The sequence below is a fragment of the Theobroma umbraticum genome, unplaced genomic scaffold (genome assembly GCF_002168275.2).
Source record: "Theobroma umbraticum cultivar Fairchild unplaced genomic scaffold, ASM216827v3 scaffold_86.0, whole genome shotgun sequence".
Classification (NCBI taxonomy): domain Eukaryota; kingdom Viridiplantae; phylum Streptophyta; class Magnoliopsida; order Malvales; family Malvaceae; genus Theobroma; species Theobroma umbraticum.
In genome coordinates, this window is record NW_018397263.1 from 1,687,808 (window position 1) to 1,705,567 (window position 17,760).

At 33.3% G+C, this 17,760-nt stretch overlaps 3 protein-coding genes across 4 annotated transcripts; all 3 read right to left on the reverse strand.

Moving 5' to 3' along the window:
* Positions 1-61: 61 nt before the first annotated feature.
* Positions 62-3,587, reverse strand: LOC110420951 (Major facilitator superfamily protein). Its single transcript, XM_021434382.2, has 10 exons — positions 3,182-3,587; positions 2,839-3,002; positions 2,510-2,573; positions 2,298-2,411; positions 2,105-2,149; positions 1,469-1,719; positions 1,273-1,363; positions 744-856; positions 524-647; positions 62-388 (listed from the first exon to the last, which is right to left on the reverse strand). The coding sequence occupies exons 1-10, from the start codon at positions 3,353-3,355 to the stop codon at positions 215-217; spliced, it is 1,314 nt and encodes a 437-aa protein (XP_021290057.1). The 5' UTR covers positions 3,356-3,587; the 3' UTR covers positions 62-214.
* Positions 3,588-3,922: 335 nt separating this feature from the next.
* MEE40 (Pentatricopeptide repeat (PPR) superfamily protein) lies at positions 3,923-6,776 on the reverse strand. The gene has a single exon (XM_021434381.2). The coding sequence runs from the start codon at positions 6,686-6,688 to the stop codon at positions 4,430-4,432; it is 2,259 nt and encodes a 752-aa protein (XP_021290056.1). The 5' UTR covers positions 6,689-6,776; the 3' UTR covers positions 3,923-4,429.
* A 2,172-nt stretch (positions 6,777-8,948) lies between these two features.
* On the reverse strand, positions 8,949-11,223 carry LOC110420291 (actin-depolymerizing factor 2-like). Of its 2 annotated transcripts, XM_089784199.1 has the most exons (3): positions 11,064-11,223; positions 9,679-9,944; positions 8,949-9,586 (listed from the first exon to the last, which is right to left on the reverse strand). In XM_089784199.1, exons 1-3 carry the CDS (start codon positions 11,064-11,066, stop codon positions 9,436-9,438), a joined length of 420 nt encoding a protein of 139 aa, XP_089640325.1. In that variant the 5' UTR covers positions 11,067-11,223; the 3' UTR covers positions 8,949-9,435. The 2 variants fall into 2 exon arrangements, with proteins under 2 accessions (XP_089640325.1, XP_021289227.1); XM_021433552.2 differs by lacking the exon at positions 11,064-11,223 and having other exon boundaries at positions 9,679-9,963.
* Between the last annotated feature and the right edge of the window lie 6,537 nt (positions 11,224-17,760).

The window sequence follows — 17,760 nt, forward strand, 5'->3', positions numbered from 1 at the left end:
GAAAGCAGTTCCATGGTTCGAGTCTAGTTCTCCAAAACTGGAAAATAATTTAACACTGCACTTGCATTTCAGAACTATAAATTAATATCGGAAACTAGACTTGGAATCGGACTGGATATTACAATTACAAGCACAGCTGATATGAAGTTTTCTCATTCTTGAAGAAACATGCATTGATTACTCCATAGCTGGTGGAAATATCACCGAGCTGGGGCTAAGAGAATGCTTTCTCTACCTTTACAGTAAGGAATAGGAACGAAACCAATGAAACGATAATTGCGACAAGCATGATCATCACCATTGTCTGCAATGTGATAGCCGGGCTCAAAAAGAACACAACTGCAATGGCGGAACTCTGCCACACCTTGAGCTGTGCAAATGCTCCTTCCTGTTCTCGGAATTCAATATATTCATTTGTGATTAGAGATTTGAATTATGGACTGAGTTTTTGGCCAAACCGATAGCTTGACGCTTAAGGAAAGTTCTGAAGATATTGAGAAGTTTAGACCAAATATTACCCTACCGTGTCATGCTTAAAAAGTAGAGCAAGCAAAGCACTAAGCTGTGTATTCAATACGCCATCACCAATGCCCAGTAAAGCTGCCATGAGAAGCGGGTATACTATGCCAAGCACTCCACTCGTTGCGCTAAATCATGGAAAATAACCAGGATTGGGTAGAACAGAAAACAAAAATCAATGGAAGTTAAATATAAAAAGCTTTATAAGAATGCATTGCACTAACCTGTATTTTAGCAAAAGCCAGAGGAATATCACTGCCTGAAAAAAAGCTCCCCCGCAAACTATGAAAGTTATTGACTTGAGACCAGAAGTGAGTCGACCAGCCGCCAGTGAACACTAACACAAGTTTTACCAACAAGATAAGAGTAGACAATAAAGCATCCAACGTGCTTTATACCAATATGTTTTATTCAGGATTCCACAATAATTCTGTGCTTAATGAGTGCATGGATATCAAGATTTTACCAGACTTTGTAAGACTAAAGTGAGCGCCGCCATATATATGAAGAAAACTTACTTGAATAAGTGAAATGTTCTCTTAATGGAGGCAAATGGATGATTATATCTATCAGAGCGAAAAACATAGCTATAGTCCTATAGTGAAGAGTGTTGACAAAAACGATCATGAGATTTTGAGAATTTATATATTTTTCACTAAGCTTAAGTGCAAAAGTTGATTGTTTCGCACACTATTTCTTGTCAAGTAAAACTAATTACTAATAACTAATCATTTCTCAACTTTAAGTACTTACAATTGCATCCAAAGCCCCATAAACTGCCATTGCACCACCCACTCCAGCCTCTCCAAGAATTGGGTTCACAACATCCTTGGTGTAATCAGCCCTAAAATTGCAAAAATATCTCTTATTACGAAGATAGATAGAATTCTTTCTCCTAAAGAAGGCATAGCTTGGAACAAATTGCAGTAATGGCCTCAAAATGCAATACCATACAAATGCTTGCTGCAATCCTGAATAAGCAATAAGAGGAATGATCAACAGCATCCGTATGTCAAGCAAAGGAGTGATAACTGACTTCAACCGAGATACCACAGCAGAAGAAAAACTGACAGAAGAATCTGCTGATACCTTCTCTTCTTTGTCATTAATTTTACATAGGAAACACATAAGTATGGTACCTAATGTCATACTACAAAGAAACACGATGAACAGCAAAGTTGTGTTGCCGGAACTTCCTTCCTACAGTTTAAGAATAACTTATCAGCAGCTGCTAAACATTTTAAAAAGGAAAGAAAACTATAAACCCAAGCCAAAAGATCCATGCCATCAAATATTATGACTGAATCAAATCCCATGTTGCTTGACGTTTTTGTTTTGGGACATTGGAAGAGGTGGTGTCTGCATAATTATGTAAAGAATGAATCAGTTCTTCAAAGAGAAGTTTGGAGGTAAGTAAAAGATCAGGCATATCCGGGAGCAATTAGCCAATGCTGGAATGCTTTTTCCACCCCTATATTACACAGAACACCATCTTCCAGACCACAAAGGTATTATAAAATCTTTTGGTAAATAAAACAGATAAGGAAAAAGAATTTTTCATAGAGTAACCAGAGGCAACACATACCGCTCCATTTTGCAACACTGCAAGCGTAATAAGATTTCCAACAAACTGCAAATTTTAGGAAAATCAAATTGGGGTAAAAGAATTAATATTTACAACCTCATCATAGCAATTTAGAGCTATTCAACAATGAGAGTTATTCTGACTAACAGAAGTGAAAAATAATTAGACAGTCACAGCAGAGATCTATGGTCACCTGGTGAAGAGCAAACATTGCCCAAAATTCCCCATTGAAGTTACCAATCACGGTTGCTTCATGTAAGTTGGTATCTCTGGCATGACTGCGTGCAATGGAAGTAAGATATGTCCCCTGATAAACCAAAATGGTTTAAGGATTGAAAATCTATCAATACCATCATTAAGAAAGAAAGATAAAATAAACTTAATGACTCTAAAACCTACACATACCTCCCCGACCCATATTATTGAAGCCGCAAAACCAAGGTACACAGAAACCGGTACCATGGTATACCTACAACAATAAGTTAAATTGATGTTCAATTCCAAAGTTTCATCAGAACACGATTAATACATGGTATGGAAACATGAGAATACAAACAATGAATAAAATTAAAGTGGGATTTGAACAAACATGATTTATCGAGTATTGCATGTATTAAAACAAAAAATTCACAAGATTCAGTTGTTCATTTCAACAATAACATTCAAAAACTGAAAAACAACTAACTTTTAGTTTCGGTTTATACCACCAAAGTGAGAGAACAAACAGTGATTACCATGTAGGCTTCAAATTTGCAGCTATGTACAACCAATAACCAGTAGTCCCCAGAACCACAGCATTCTTCGACCCCAGTACTCGAACCACCAACGATGCAAACAACGAGAAGAACGCAAAAGATACATACAGTATCCCGAGCGACACCGTTCCCAAGTTTCCTTCCTAAAACCAAAAGAAAAAAAGGAGAAAAATTCGAACTTCAAAATTTTTATAATCATGGAAAACTATAAAAGTCTACTAAACTTTTGGGAATTTCATTGCAGTCAGTTTTCTCAGCAACCAAACAGGTGGAAGAAAATTCAATCGATTGAATAACAATGGAAGGAGTAGGAGAAACTCACAGCATTAACAGTAGTCTCCAAATTCTGAGCAGCACCATAAGCAAGGAAGACCAACAAGAAGGCACCGCTCAAAATATGAACATCTCTCGTTCGGGTTTTCGGAGTCTCACTTTGCGAAATACCAGCAACCAGTGGCGCCTCCTCGTCGTGAGTATCCATCGATTCGATTGCCATTAACTTCTAATTTTTCTCCAGGCGATTTAAACCCCTAGAATTCGAGAGAGAATCCAAGAGAGTGCGGTCAAAAGAAATGGGGAGAGTGCCGGCTTGAAGCTTGAGGAGTTAAGGACATATGGAAACAGCTCGGAGAGTTTTAAATTAATGTAATTGGCTGAGGGCCCGTTCGGTTGGTTAGGAACTGTACGAAAAGGAAGGCAAAAGTTGAAGGATTCTGAATATTCTTATGACAAATTTGGTTTCGCATCTTTCCGAAAGGAATCAAAAGTCTTCGAATGAATCGACGGTGATGACATCCGATGCTAAAACGGACGGCGATGGCAGCAGAACACGACGAATTTTTCTTTTCTTTGATTGGGTGTCCAGCGTCATGATGCACATGGGGACAACTTTGGTTACAAATTCAAGCATTTGTTTATTATTAAAATGATGGTCTCTTGCAACAAAACATAACTACCCAATGGATTCATGGTTATGTCTTTGGGTTTCTGCCTGCATCCCTTCCGCAATTGGAAATGGTAGTAAGAGCTAAGATGAGGTGAATTTCATATGGAAATTTTGGCCATTCTTGCAGCAAATCAGCTTTACACTAGTTGTTGAAGAGTACAATATGCATATCTCACCTGGTAAATTTCTCAAATTACAGACAGTACAAGGGAAAACAAAAGCGATTAATGCCTAGAGCAACATGCCCTCTGTACTAGAATCCTAAACATTGCTTTATAACATGGTCAAGAAGAAGATAAATATTCCTGTTCTGGTGAGAGGGTAATGTATCTGCGCGGTGAAACATGCTGGTCGATTAGAACAATGCGTCTGTGCCTGAGAAATTAAAGGTAGAAGAGGAAATCTGCTCCTCCGCGCTAGAAAAAAGAAAGCAAAGGGTACCATAATGCACTGATATAAGCCTGAATACAAGCAATTCATCCTCCAGAATTTCTGTCAAAGTTGTGATTATTCTTGTCCATCAGCAAAAGGATATGCACTTGCACTTGAAATAACATTGAACGCCAACTTCATATAATCAACAATGAGGCTTCTGCATTTGCTACCAGTTAGCGGGGAAAAATTTCATCTGGACCAGAAAGATTTCTTCGGCTTTTTGCTGTCCAGTATGTTTCCAAGAATGGCCAAAGCATCTTGAAATTTATGAATCCTAAGGAAACCCCTTATCATGGAAACCTCGCTGTCTGAGCAGTTTGCTTTCTCCATTACCATATCAATGAGCTTTACTAAGGTATCCTCCATAGATAATGAACAAAGTCCTTCAGCCAGCATGTAGAATGATGAGAATTCAGGTAAAAATCCTTTCTCAATCATCTCGACTACAAAATCAACAGCTTCTCCAATTGGTCCTCCACCATTGCAAAGGCCACGAAATACTATCTTATACGAAATGGCATCTGGAGGATCACCCTTCTCCAACATCTCTCTATAGAGCCTCATAGCTTCATTGGCTCTCTTCCGTCTAAATAGTGCTTGAATAACAGGGTTATAAGCATGTGGGGTCAAAACCATCCCTTTCATCTGAACAGTTCTAAGGAGTCTAGTTGCAACATCTATTCTCCCTGCCTTACAAAGGCCTCCAATCAGGGTTCCGTAGGTGACAATATCTGGTTCACACCCATTTGAAGTCATGGTTTGGACAATATCTGCCGCCTTTTTAATATCCCCAGCCCTGCAAAAGTATGTAAGCAGAGAATTGTACGTGAACTTGTCAGGCTTCAATCCGTCCATTAGCATCTGGTCCATGAGCTGAGCAGCCTCCTCCAGCCTCCTGCTCTTGCAGAGACCATCAATGAGGGTGTTATAGGTCACTGAATTTCTAGAAACCCCTTGAATTTCCATCTCATCAAAGATTTCCTCTGCATCTTGAATCCTCCTGTTTTTGCAGAATCCATCAATCAAAGTATTATAAGTAATAACATTCCGAGCGCAGCCACTTGACTCCATTTCTTTAAGCAGGCTTAAAGCTTCTTCTAGTTTCCCTTTACAGCACAAGCTATCAATCAACATATTGTAGGTAAATTCATCAGGTTGGCACCCTTTGTTCTTCATCTCCTCAAACAGTTCCATAGCAATACTATGATTTCTTGTCAGGCACAGACCTTGTATCAAAGAATTAAAGGTGCAAACATCAGGCAAAATTCCCTTACTTGTTAGTACAGAAGCAAGTTGAGTGGCTTCTTCAACTTGGTTCTCCTTACACAAGGTGCTAATCAAGGTATTATACGTAACAGTGTTTGGCGAACAATCCCTCGATATCATTTGGTTTAAAATTTCCACTGCCTCCTCAATCTCGCCAATTTTACACAATCCGGAAATCAAAGAGTTGTATGTAAATATATCTGGATCAAACCCTTCTTGAAGCATCGCATCCATGATCTCCAAAGCATGCTTAACATAACCTGCCTTGCACAAACCATTCACCAGTGTATTGAAAGTGAATTGATCTGGATAAAACCCTTCATTCGTCATTATCTGTATAAAATCCAACGCCTCCTCAATCCTACCTTCCTTACAAAACCCATGTACCAAAACGTTCACAGTCACATTAGTAACCTTTTGTCTGGCTTCCACCATTTGTTCTCTAATCCTCAATGCACCATCCAAATTACCTTCATCAATAAACCCTTGCATTATCGTGGTAAACGTTTTCTCATCAGGGCTTAATCCATGACTAGGCATTTCTTCCATCATTAAAATGGCAGGCCTAATTTGATGTGCATTACATAAAGCCTTAATTAAAATGTTAAAGGTTGAAACATCAGGCTTAACCCCTCTACTAACCATTCCATTATGAGCAGCTTCTACTAACTTTAACTTATTCCCATCCACTAGAACATTCAAAAGGAAATTATAAAAATGGGTGTCGGGTTTTAAACCAAACTCACTCTCCATCAACTCAACAACGTCAAGGATTTCATCGTCCAAATCAAAATCGGCATAAATTTCGACAAGAATCAGGAATGTACCTCTACGAAGTTCACAGCCAGAGAGCTTCATTTGTTGTAGAATATGCTTCATAGAATCAAAGGAGCCGTGTTTTCCAAGCTTGGTGAGGAGTTCTTCGTAGATGGATAAGTTTGGGGTGAAATTGGGCTGCCTTGAGGCCCAATCGAATAAGCGAAGAGCAGAGGATTCATCGTTTTGGCGGCGGAGGGTGTCGATGAGTTGAGTGGGAGTGAAATTGTGGGAGAGAGGAAACTGGGTTTGGTTTTGTTGAGTGGATGAGAAGGAGATGGAGAAATGCGAAGTGGCTTTTTGGAAGAAAGGGGGGGATGAAGAGTAAGACCAAGGGTAGCATTTGAAACATGTAGAGGAAGACATTTTTCCTTTTATGTGTTTCTAGGGAGAGAGCGCTTCAGCTCATGAGGAAGACGAGAGACAATTGCGGTCGTTTCTTCTGGTGTGTCTGCCAAAGCAATCCATAAAGCAAAGTGAGGGAGGAAACAGTAACGACGCCGTTTGGGGAAGATTAAATATTTTTTTCTGGTCTCTAGAATCTGGCCCAATTCCAAAATGTTGACCCCATTATATTGGCTTTTCTCTTTGTTTTTGCTTTATGGTCTCCGAAATCCGGCCTAGAAATTAAACCATTGGCCCATGGACTAAATATACCCTGCTTGGTGTTGGGGTCCATCGTAAATTTTAGCTTCAACAACAAAGCATTCCTCCTTTGCACTATAGTAGTGGGTTAGTGTAGACGTACCAACGAGTCACTTTACTTGTGAGCTACTCCAATTCATTTTGTTCATAGTAAAATTAAGTTAAAGTTACTCAAATAAAGAGTCAGAACCAAATTAAAGCTTTATAACACTCAATTCAAATAGTTTTTACTACAAGTAATTAGGGATAACAATAAGTACCCTATTGCAAGATACTCAGCCGATTATATAGAGTTAGAGTATTTTATAATTGGATTCGAGTAGGATTCAAATAGTGATTTTATTACCCGTATCTAGTTCGGATACTCAATACTCGAACTCGATTATATTTTTCTTAATTTATGTAATTAAATATAAATTTATATTATTAATTAAATTAATTCATGAAACTATTATTATTAATTAATTTATAATATCTTTTAATACATATATTATATATATTATATTAATTTATAAAAAATATAATTATTATATCCATACTTTTAGTGTATATATTTTAAATGTATAAATATATTTACTTTCTATTTTATATTAACGTTACAAAAATTATAACTTATAAAATTAGTAATTATAATATATATACCATTATTTATATAAATTTATAAAAATATATACTTAAAAAAGTTATAAGATTATAATAATTTTTGAAACCTAGTTATTTTTTTATTTTTTAAATTTATATAATTAATAACAAACTCATTTAGTTAATTAATCTTGTAATGTTGTTTAAGCTGTTATTTGAATATTTATTTTTAGTTATTTAAATTGATATTTGATATATTTATTTTTAATTATTTAAATTTAAATTTTATTATTTATATATTTTTATATATTTAATTATTAATAAAAATATATAAAATAAAAATAAAAATATTATTATATATGAATACGAATACAAATTTTTGTTTTGATGATTAAATATTCATAAAGAGCATTTTAATATTTTTTTTACGCACTCAAGTTTTTAAATAAGTTTAGATAATTATCAAATAATAAATATATATTAAGGTTCAAATTAAAATAATAAATTTTAAAAATATTTAAATAATTATAACATTTGAGTATTATATTTACTAATTAGATTTAGATACATCAAAATCAATGAGTACCTTCATCGTTGGCATCCCCACAAATAACGAGCTCTAGTCTTGAATTTTTATAATTGAGTCGAGCACGACCTTGTTTATTTTAGTTGAGTTGACACTATAGAAGCTAAGCTCGGCTCAATCACATCCGGCCCTAGGCTTAGGCAGTTAGGCAAGTGGTCATGCTGGCAGGTTTTGCAGTAAGATACGCATGATTCTGGAAAGAATTTAAAGGCCCAGGCATGGATTATGTAAACAGTCCCACTAAACGTCCATAGATGAATATTGGGAAAATGTAGTTCTTACTTAAAAAGAACAAACATAATAAAGCAATCGTTAGCCCTGTTTCCACCAAATTAAGCAGCCCATAAGTCTAAACCTCGAGGAGATCCAAAACTAACTTCACCCAAGTCTCTCATGATGCACCAGGGATAAATATCAAACATTACCGTATCACTATCCTTTTAAAAGTTTTACGCGATTCATAATACTTTCTGTCTTCATTCCAAAACCCGGGGTCCTATCACAACATTAGACCAAAATAGAATCATTTTGCCACGGTCAGGTTTACCCTGAGGACTAAAAGCAACTAAACAGATATCGACAGCAATCCTTTACCTAGGTTCACAACCAAACAACCGACACTCAACAAGTCAAACGAGAGAAATAGTTGAACGTGATAACCATCATTACTAAAGAACAAGTAGCATTGGCCAACTGTCTAAAAAACAGCCAAAAGTTGTTGGTAAAGATCTGTAGACAAATTACCTTTATATGCCAAGCCTCCTCAGCCACGTCAATTCACAAATTCAGTCTACCAATAAGCAAGAACATGGATTTAGTTCCATCAGGATCCAAGAAGTTTGATAGAGTAAAATGGAGAACTTGTACAAAATGTGTTTGCAAGAACCATAATCGGTTCTCCGAACACATCAATCTAGAGTCATACAGAACGGCAAAAATTCAGTGACTCAGAAGCCATGAAAGCATGCCCTTTGAACACTCCAAAATAAATTGACGGGGGTCAATATTCCAAAAAACTTGAAAATGAACTAAAGGTGTTGTCTAACCCCTCACAAACAGTTACATATTAGCTTGAAGAGATAAGACTACACAATGGCACTCAACACATAAGTTCTATAGATAACAAATCACATATACCCGAAAGCACAGGTTTATCTTCGAGACTAATAAAAGCCTATGGCAATGCTTGGAAATTTGTGTCATAATTATCCAAGTTCACCATTCCACAACCTATAAACATTTCACTCAAGTAAAAGACAAATGGAGGAAGCCCCCATTGCAAGGCCTAAAAGCTCCATACTCAGCTAGCACGGCTTTTGATAACATCAAGACCCATCTCAGTTGGATCTGTTGCTTGCAATTCCACCTGAATTCCATCCAGTTCTCTCTTGAATCTGTCTTTGGAGCTAGCATATATCATCTTACTCCTCACCCTTGATGTATCAGGAGACCTTAACAGGACAACAATGTAATAAGTACAAAGGGCAACAACAAAAATACCAGGCAGTAAAGACAGTTCAGAAGATCAAGAAACTTGCAGTACCATGCAATGAAAAAAATCCTGCTCTTTTGGACATTCTCTGGCGTTAGAAAATCAAAATCATACACAGCATATCGACATTCATCAGCAGGAAGACTTTTAGCAAAATCCTCATAGCTCTGGGCTGGGTCACCAAGCTTCTCAACAATAACTTGCTTCTGCTTCTCCTCAATTTTGAAAACAATGAAGCGGTAGGTCCTTTTTGCCTTAAGCTCCAAAAACTTCAACTTGCACTCATCGTGCACAGCCATTCCTGATGCTGCATTGGCCTGAGAATAAGACAACATCACATGACAAACATCAAATATCTGAGGCAATTTCAATGTTTCATTATATCAATTGGATCCACCTGCAACATCAACATTTCTCCTAAAAGGGATAAAAAGAAGAAAAATCGAAATGAAACCATCACAAAATAGTCTCTCTCTCCCTCAATCAGCTTAATTTGGCCCTAACAAAGTGGAGAACAACAACACAGAACAACAATGCGCACTCAATAACCTTAACACTAGATTCTAACTCGATCTATTTCAGCTGCCTCCTATGTTGGCAAAACACGGGGTGGCAACAACATCGCTTTAGGATACAGAAGCATATTGGGCTCACTCTTACATTGTTTTGAGAACAACCTAATTAAAATAAATAAAACAGCTGTTTAGGCTCAGCCGTGGAGTGTCAAAGTTTATTGCTCCCCACCATAGGTTTCTGTTTGGACAAACAACATTTTAATCGTGGATTACAAAGACCAAGATTTCCTAGACTTTTTTGTTTGTTTTTCCTGTAATTGGGAAAAAAAATAATAGGGGAATGGAGGCAGAAATAACAACAAACAAAAATCACAAGGCTCCAAATTAAATGCGCAGACAGATTGAATCAACATATTAATTATTAAACAATTTTAAAATCAGTAGCCAAGAAACAAAAATAATTGAAAATCATATGACCGTAAAACAGATATCAAAACATATTAGATTAACTGAAAATCCAGCAGAATCCAGTGGCTATATACGCTGGGAGCTAGATCAGTGACAGTTCCATTTCAGCACAAATTAAGTAAAGCTAATTCCATAGAAATAAAATCAAATCATTAAAATCCACAGCATCAAACCACAAACTGCAGATTATAATCCTAAGATCTAGAAACTCAAAAAAAAAACTAAAGAAATAACAGATAAAATCAGTCGAGTCGATGCAGGAAAATTCCACAAATATTGCAAGCATCAAAGCTTCAATAAAGAGATAATCAACCTATCAAACAACATATTTAGTAAAGAAAAATCAACAAAAAGTGACGATCCACTAGGATTCTAAGAAATTAGACAATAAAATCAAGAGATTATTTCAAGGAGAAATTATTTAAAACCAAAACGACGCAGCAGAAACAGTACCATCTCTTTTCGGTTTGTTTGGAAACGAGGATAGGGGATCGCGATCGACGGAGGAAGAAGAGGAGGAGAAAATGTAGAGAGAAAGAAAGCTCCTCCGATGACGAGGGGGAAGGAAGGGGATGTTAAAAGGTCCTTTTATTTCGGTGACTCTGCCCAGCGGAGAATTAATATCCTGGTTTTATTGTATGCTAAGTTAGCCTACGAAACATTCTGCATCTAATTGGGTGCTGCCACGTCGGGTAACGTCTATACTGGCCACGTTTTGTTTGGTTTTGTGTCGTGATCATGCTTAAGCACTATATACCACGGGCTGCGCTTGAGCTGTGCAAATTGGCGGCTTCGTTTCACTAGGCTGATTTCGCGGCTTCCTCTTTTTTTATGGTCTGAAATAAATTTTATTTCTCATTGCTTATTTTATATATCATAATAATCATTTGATAAAAATTGATAATAAAAAATACTTTTTATGTCTAAAATTTGTTTCTGAATAAGTTATTTATTGATTAAAAAAAAGGTACAGATGAGTTAAATTAAAAATAAAAATTGTTAATTGTATTCATATGATCTTTCGATAAAATATTTATAAGATGAAATATTGAAATTATAATAAATTACTATTATTTGTTATTAATTTGGAGATAACTTGAAATTTCATAATTAATAAACAATTTAAACTTAATACTAATCAATGTTGTTTGATAAATTGAAAATTTTGACACTAAAAGAATCAAGTATTGAATTTTCAGTTTTAAAAATTTTAAATCAACTTGTGATATTAAAATTATTTGATATGATACTAAAAATTAAATATTGGTTAAACTTTTAAACGTATTTTGGATTATTAAAAGTTAATAAGAAAACTAATAAATGGTTAAAATAAAGAAAATAAAGTTTAGACATAGTATTTGAAAAAGTCTCTAAATTATTTAAAAAAATTTAAATAACTTTTTATTCTTATATTATATTTAATTAAACTTTTTTTATTTAAATTTAAATAAATATTTATTATTATTTGTTATTTTATACTCATGTGATGTTTATATAACATTAATAAAGATAATGAAAAATGTCACATGAACATATCATCATATGACATCATCATTCATTATAATATGTTAATATTTAAATGTTAACATCATGTGATATATAATCATAAGTGATATTTTGAGTAAGTCAAAATAAAATATAATAACTTATTTTATTTAAAATATAAAAATAAAAATTTATTTAACTCAAAATAAAAGTAGAAGAGTTTAATTGTATATAATAAAAGAATAAGAAATTATTTAAAATTTTTAAATAATTTAAAAAGTTTTTAGATATTATATCTAAAATTTAATATAATTAAATAAAATTAACTAAATGCATTAAGTAATTGAAAGTTACAAAAAATCTTTAGTAGTCTTATATGGAAAATATTTGATTAAATAACTTTGAAAATTAAATTTTCAAACACATTATTAAATTTTTTTAAATGATTTATCAAACAAATCTCAAATGAATAAGTTGCAACATTCATAAAAAAAATGTTTTCAATATTAATCAAACAAAAATTCTAACAAAGTCTAGTCTTTTTATCTCAAATAAAGCATTGAAAGCTTCTACTGATAGAAGGAAAATAAAATTAATATTATTAAATTGTGTATATTCAATTAACTTGTAGTCGTGAAGGTTTGGCTTTTGTTCTGAGCCAAGCTGCGATGGTTGAATATTATTAAGGTGTTCAACTAATAATGGCAACCGCTGTATCTTACTATCAAGCAAGCGCAAACCCTTCTCTCTAAGCCTATGTGGAAATCGTCACGAACACCTGGGTCGGGTCCACCGCTCCACTCCCATTGAAAGATTCTCTCCCTCTCCCCTTTCTCTGCGTCAATCCAACGCTACCTCCTCTCTTCTTACCATATTTTCTTTATTTGAAATTTCTTCATAATTGGCAACCAAATTCTGCTCTTTTCCACGCGTTCTCTTCCTTTTTCCTTTCTGCTCAAAAGACAAAATAGTAAGCATTTTATTACTAAAACACCTAATTATTATTATTATTATTATTATTATTGTTATTGTTATTATGAATGAATATATAATTTTTCCCTTTTTTGTAGATTTTTATAAAAATTGTGATAAATAAATCTCACAAAAAAATATTTTTTATTTATTATTAATTAGAGATAATTTAAAAATTTAAAGATAATAAAAGTGTCTTTAAGACAAAATAAAAGTAGTTAAGGCAAGTCGCCTTTGTTTACCCAAATATAGGAAAGAATAGCTGGAAAATTAGGTGCACAAGTTGGTACAAAAGGCAGGTTATTTACTTTTTTGATAAAAAGTTTAGTCCTCGGAAATCAAAAGTAGGCAAAGCTGGGACAAGACAACGGAGGGCTTAAAATTGTCGAGCATTTTAAAAAGGTTTTGTAGATTGCATCAGCACCAGACACGGGGTCGGGAGTTCCCTTTGCCATAAACAGGGCTAAGGCACATGTCACATGACATGCACATGGCAATTACATTGTACCAAAGGAGGCATTGGAATTGAAAATTTCATCAGTCAGATAAATTAAGCATTAGTTGAGAATTAAAATTCTTCTTCTTCATTAAAATAGTTAATTAATTAAAAAGTTAATAATAATGCAGCAAACAATTTCGAGGTTGAATTATCAACCTATTTAAAAACTCGAATGTATAAGTAAACTATAAAAATAAGATCGATCTTTGATTTATTAAATTTTGATCGATCGATTTATTTATGATCGTAAAGTAATGGTTTTAATATTGTATTTAACATATTGACAAATCGATGGAAACTAGATTTAATAATGGTAACGATATTTATGTAATCGATCACGTACTTACTGTAATGGGTATATTTTTTTAATCAAATATAAGAAAGAAAAACTAAATAAAAATTAAACTTCGAATCGAGGAGATTAGGATAGAGAATGATATTTTTCCATTGTAACCACATCAAAATGGTTGATTTTAACATGAATATATGAAACTTATGAACAAGTTTCTTCTTTCAATGTAGTACAACGGATCAACATAACACAAAAAACAAAAACAAAGCCAAACGACTACCCGATCATATACTTAATTTATTCTTATAGCATGATTCAACTTGCAGCATTTTTGGGTTTCTTGTCGTCTTTGGCTACATTTTCCTTGGTCTCCGCCGGTGCCGGGGATGCAGTCGGAGGAGGAGGAGGAGGTAGGGCACGAGCAGGCAGGGAAGGTGGCGCTGTGTTGGTGGGTGGTGCAGGAAGCATATTAGCTGTTGCATTGTCAGATAAGGGAGTTGACAGGTCCTCGAAGGACAGGAAAACGCTTTGCGATGGCCTCCTTTGGTGGCGGTTGGGTCTCTGAGACATGTTTCTCTCAGGCAAAAGACCAAGCAGAAAGATTATGGAAGTTAGGAATGGGAAGAAGAGAGAAATAGAACTTTGACTTCTCATTGCTACACCCTTACTAATACTTTGATTCGTTATATAAAGAGGAGGTGCTAGTAAGTTAGGAATCGTATGGGATCTATATATGGCAAAATTACCTTGCATCACTACAATGCCAAATTTTGATTCTAACAAATAATTACTTACCAAAAATTTCACACCAACCAACAAATGATATAAACACATGTTGTTATTTATATTAATTTTATGTCACATAGATACTTAAAAAAAATTAAATAAATTTTTATTTTTTTATTATATTCAATCAAACTCGATTAAATTTTTTATAACTCATGGTTAATTAATTATTATTAATTAAAATGTCAGTTATTATTTCATGTTGTGGTGGACCCAATGTCAATTATTATTTCATGCAGCGGTGGACCCAAAAGTTTATGCGGATCTCAGATTTTGTGTGGATCCATAATTTTGCGTGAACTTAAAAATTTACATAAGAAATAATTAAATGGTAATCATGTAAAATTATGGATCTATATATATATATATATATATTAAATTATGTATATAAAATAATAATTAAGAGATGACGATTGTCATTCCCGTCACCACTTTCGATCCGTCTTTGATTTTAGTATTGAGAAAAAAGAAATCATAAAAATATCATTAAAAAATTTAAAATCATAAAAAATATAAATGAAGGTTACCCATCTTATTATGTACATATATGCAAAAGGGAAAATGAATTAATTGTCATGCACTTCGAATTTATTGAGAAGTAACAACATAAAGTAACGAGGTCTTGGGTTGGTATTGGTTTGTCTTTTGGGCATAAATATTTACTAAGTGCCAAAGGTAGATGCATGTATTCATGTAGAATTTAATGTACTTGTTCAACATAATTTTAGATTCTTCATTTTAATGAGCAAATCTTTCCCATATGCAGTGCACCTGACCCAAAATTTAAAGTGTTAAAATCCTTTAAGAACAGTGAAGGTTCTGCTAATCTGCCCCAAAAGCATCTCTTCTGTTAACAAATTTTTTTAAGACAAAAAAAAAAAAAAAACAGTTTCAAAGCATCTCTCGGTGATTGTTGGATATTTCTCCCATGCATTGAATGAAGGATTTATCGTATACAACTGAATGGCTCTCTTCTCTTTTGTAAATGGAATTTCGTAGGTGGATCAAATATTTATTTAAAAATGATAACCAATAAGATATATGTAAATTATGAAGCATAAAAATATGAATTTAATTAAAATTAAATTATTACTATCTTATTGAATTTGATTAAAAATTAATGCGTAATATATGAATCGTGTTCAAACTCAATTATTAGTACATATAAAACTTTGAACTCGACTACTTAATAATATAAAAATTACGTAGAAAAGCAAAACCACAAGACCACAAACTACAATGGAATTTCACCAAAAAACAATACTTAATGTATGGATCATATCAAAACTCGATTATTAATACATGCAAGACTTTAAACTCGACTATTCAATAATATAAGATATTAGTAAATTTCGAGATATCTGAATATGAACTTAACTAAAATTAAAGTATTCATATCCTATTGGAGCTTGAGTAAAATTTAAATACCTAATACATGAATCATATCCATGCTCGATTATTAATACATGTAAAATCTTAAACTTGACTATTTAATGATATAAGTTATTTGTAAATTTTAAGCTCTCCCAATATGAACTTAACTAAAATTAAATTATTCATATTTTATTGGAACTTCACTAAAAATTAATACCTAATATATGAATCATATCCAAACTCGATTACTTATACTTGTAAAACCTTGAACTCGGCTATTTAATAATAAAATATATCCAAATATGAACTTAATTAAAAATAAATTATTCATATCTTATTGGAACTTCATTAACAATTAATACCTACTTTATGAATCATATTAAAGCTTGATTACCAATACATGTAAAACCTTGAACCCGACTATTTAATAATATAAGGTATTCATATATGAACTTAATTAAAATTAAATTATTCATATCTTATCAGAGGTTGATTAAAAATTAATACTTAATATACGAATCATATTAAAATTTGATTAGTAATACATGTAAAATTTTGAACTCGACTATATAAGAATATAAAATATTTATAAATTTTGAAATATGTGAATATGAACTTAATTAAAAATAAATTATTCATATCTTTAGGAACTTGAGTAAAAAGTAATACCTAATATATGAACCATATCTAAACTGGAATATTAATGCATGTAAAATTTTCAACTCAATTATTTAAGTATAAATAATATGGGTACGAGACTATTATTAAATTTGGCTCGGAGCTAAGTCTGGAATAAAAAATAATTTAGAATGTACAGTAACAATGAAAATTAAAATAATAAATTAAAGTTAAAAATCATATTTAAAATAATTAATATAATTTAATAAATATTTTGTTTAATTATAAATAATTTATAAATAGTCATCAAAAGCCCAAAAGCAAAATTTGGCAAATCCACTTGAGCAGAAAAAGTCCCCGAAAACAAGAATGGACTTCGTCCAGGCCGAGCAGTGATCGTGATTAAAACGTAAAACCTTCTGCCACCAATAACAATTGCTAGTGTGTGAAGGCTGTTAACTTTTTAATTATAAAATCTCAGCACACGTGTCCTGTAAATGACACTTCATCCAAATGTTGTCTCGGGTGTCCACGGCAGTCCCCACAGTTAACCACGTGGTGGTTTCTCATAGGTTCTTTTATCCTCAGGTCCCACCAGAAAACCACTCGTCTTCTAGTTGTTTCCAAATATCGTCAGCAACATTTTCAATTTTTTTCTTTTTTTTTTTTTCCTCTATCTCTATCTTCTTTCTTTCTTGTGAAAAGTTAAATCTCGACCGCGAACCAAGCTTTTTCACCTTCTGGTTTCTTGCCGCCCTCCACGTTCCCTCTACAATCTCTCTCTTTTTTTTTTTTCCACATAAAACAAAAAAGCAAAAACCCTAACCCAAATCTTTCGCGCTTATTTTTAACCCAAACTGAATAATTTTTTTCTTTCTTTCTCTCTTTCTTTTCTTTTAACCTTCCACGAATCTCAGATCCGCGAGATTTCAAATCTGGCTTTTCAATCCTTGTGCATGCTGTTTTCATCGATTTATGTAGATTTTCGTTGATTCTTGGATTTGTATAGGTAGTGTGTTCGGTTAAATCTGCATTTGGCGAAGTTATATTTCATATTCAAATGGCGGTTAAGCGGTTATTGAATTGATATAGTCTTCGTTTGTTTTGCAGTTAGGTTTTTTTTT

Bases quoted from the DNA above. Each gene is read 5' to 3' on its own strand.
- MEE40 (XM_021434381.2), bottom strand. From the start codon at position 6,688: ATGTCTTCCTCTACATGTTTCAAATGCTACCCTTGGTCTTACTCTTCA.
- LOC110420291 (XM_021433552.2), bottom strand. From the start codon at position 9,962: ATGTTGTCTTATTCTCAGGCCAATGCAGCATCAGGAATGGCTGTGCAC. The intron at 9,587-9,678 runs GTACTGCAAGTT...TGTCCTGTTAAG, and splicing joins AGGATTTTTTTCATTGCATG to GTCTCCTGATACATCAAGGG.
- LOC110420951 (XM_021434382.2), bottom strand. From the start codon at position 3,355: ATGGCAATCGAATCGATGGATACTCACGACGAGGAGGCGCCACTGGTT. The intron at 2,574-2,838 runs GTAATCACTGTT...TTATTGTTGTAG, and splicing joins GCAAATTTGAAGCCTACATG to GTATACCATGGTACCGGTTT. The intron at 648-743 runs GTTAGTGCAATG...TCCATGATTTAG, and splicing joins TGGCTTTTGCTAAAATACAG to CGCAACGAGTGGAGTGCTTG.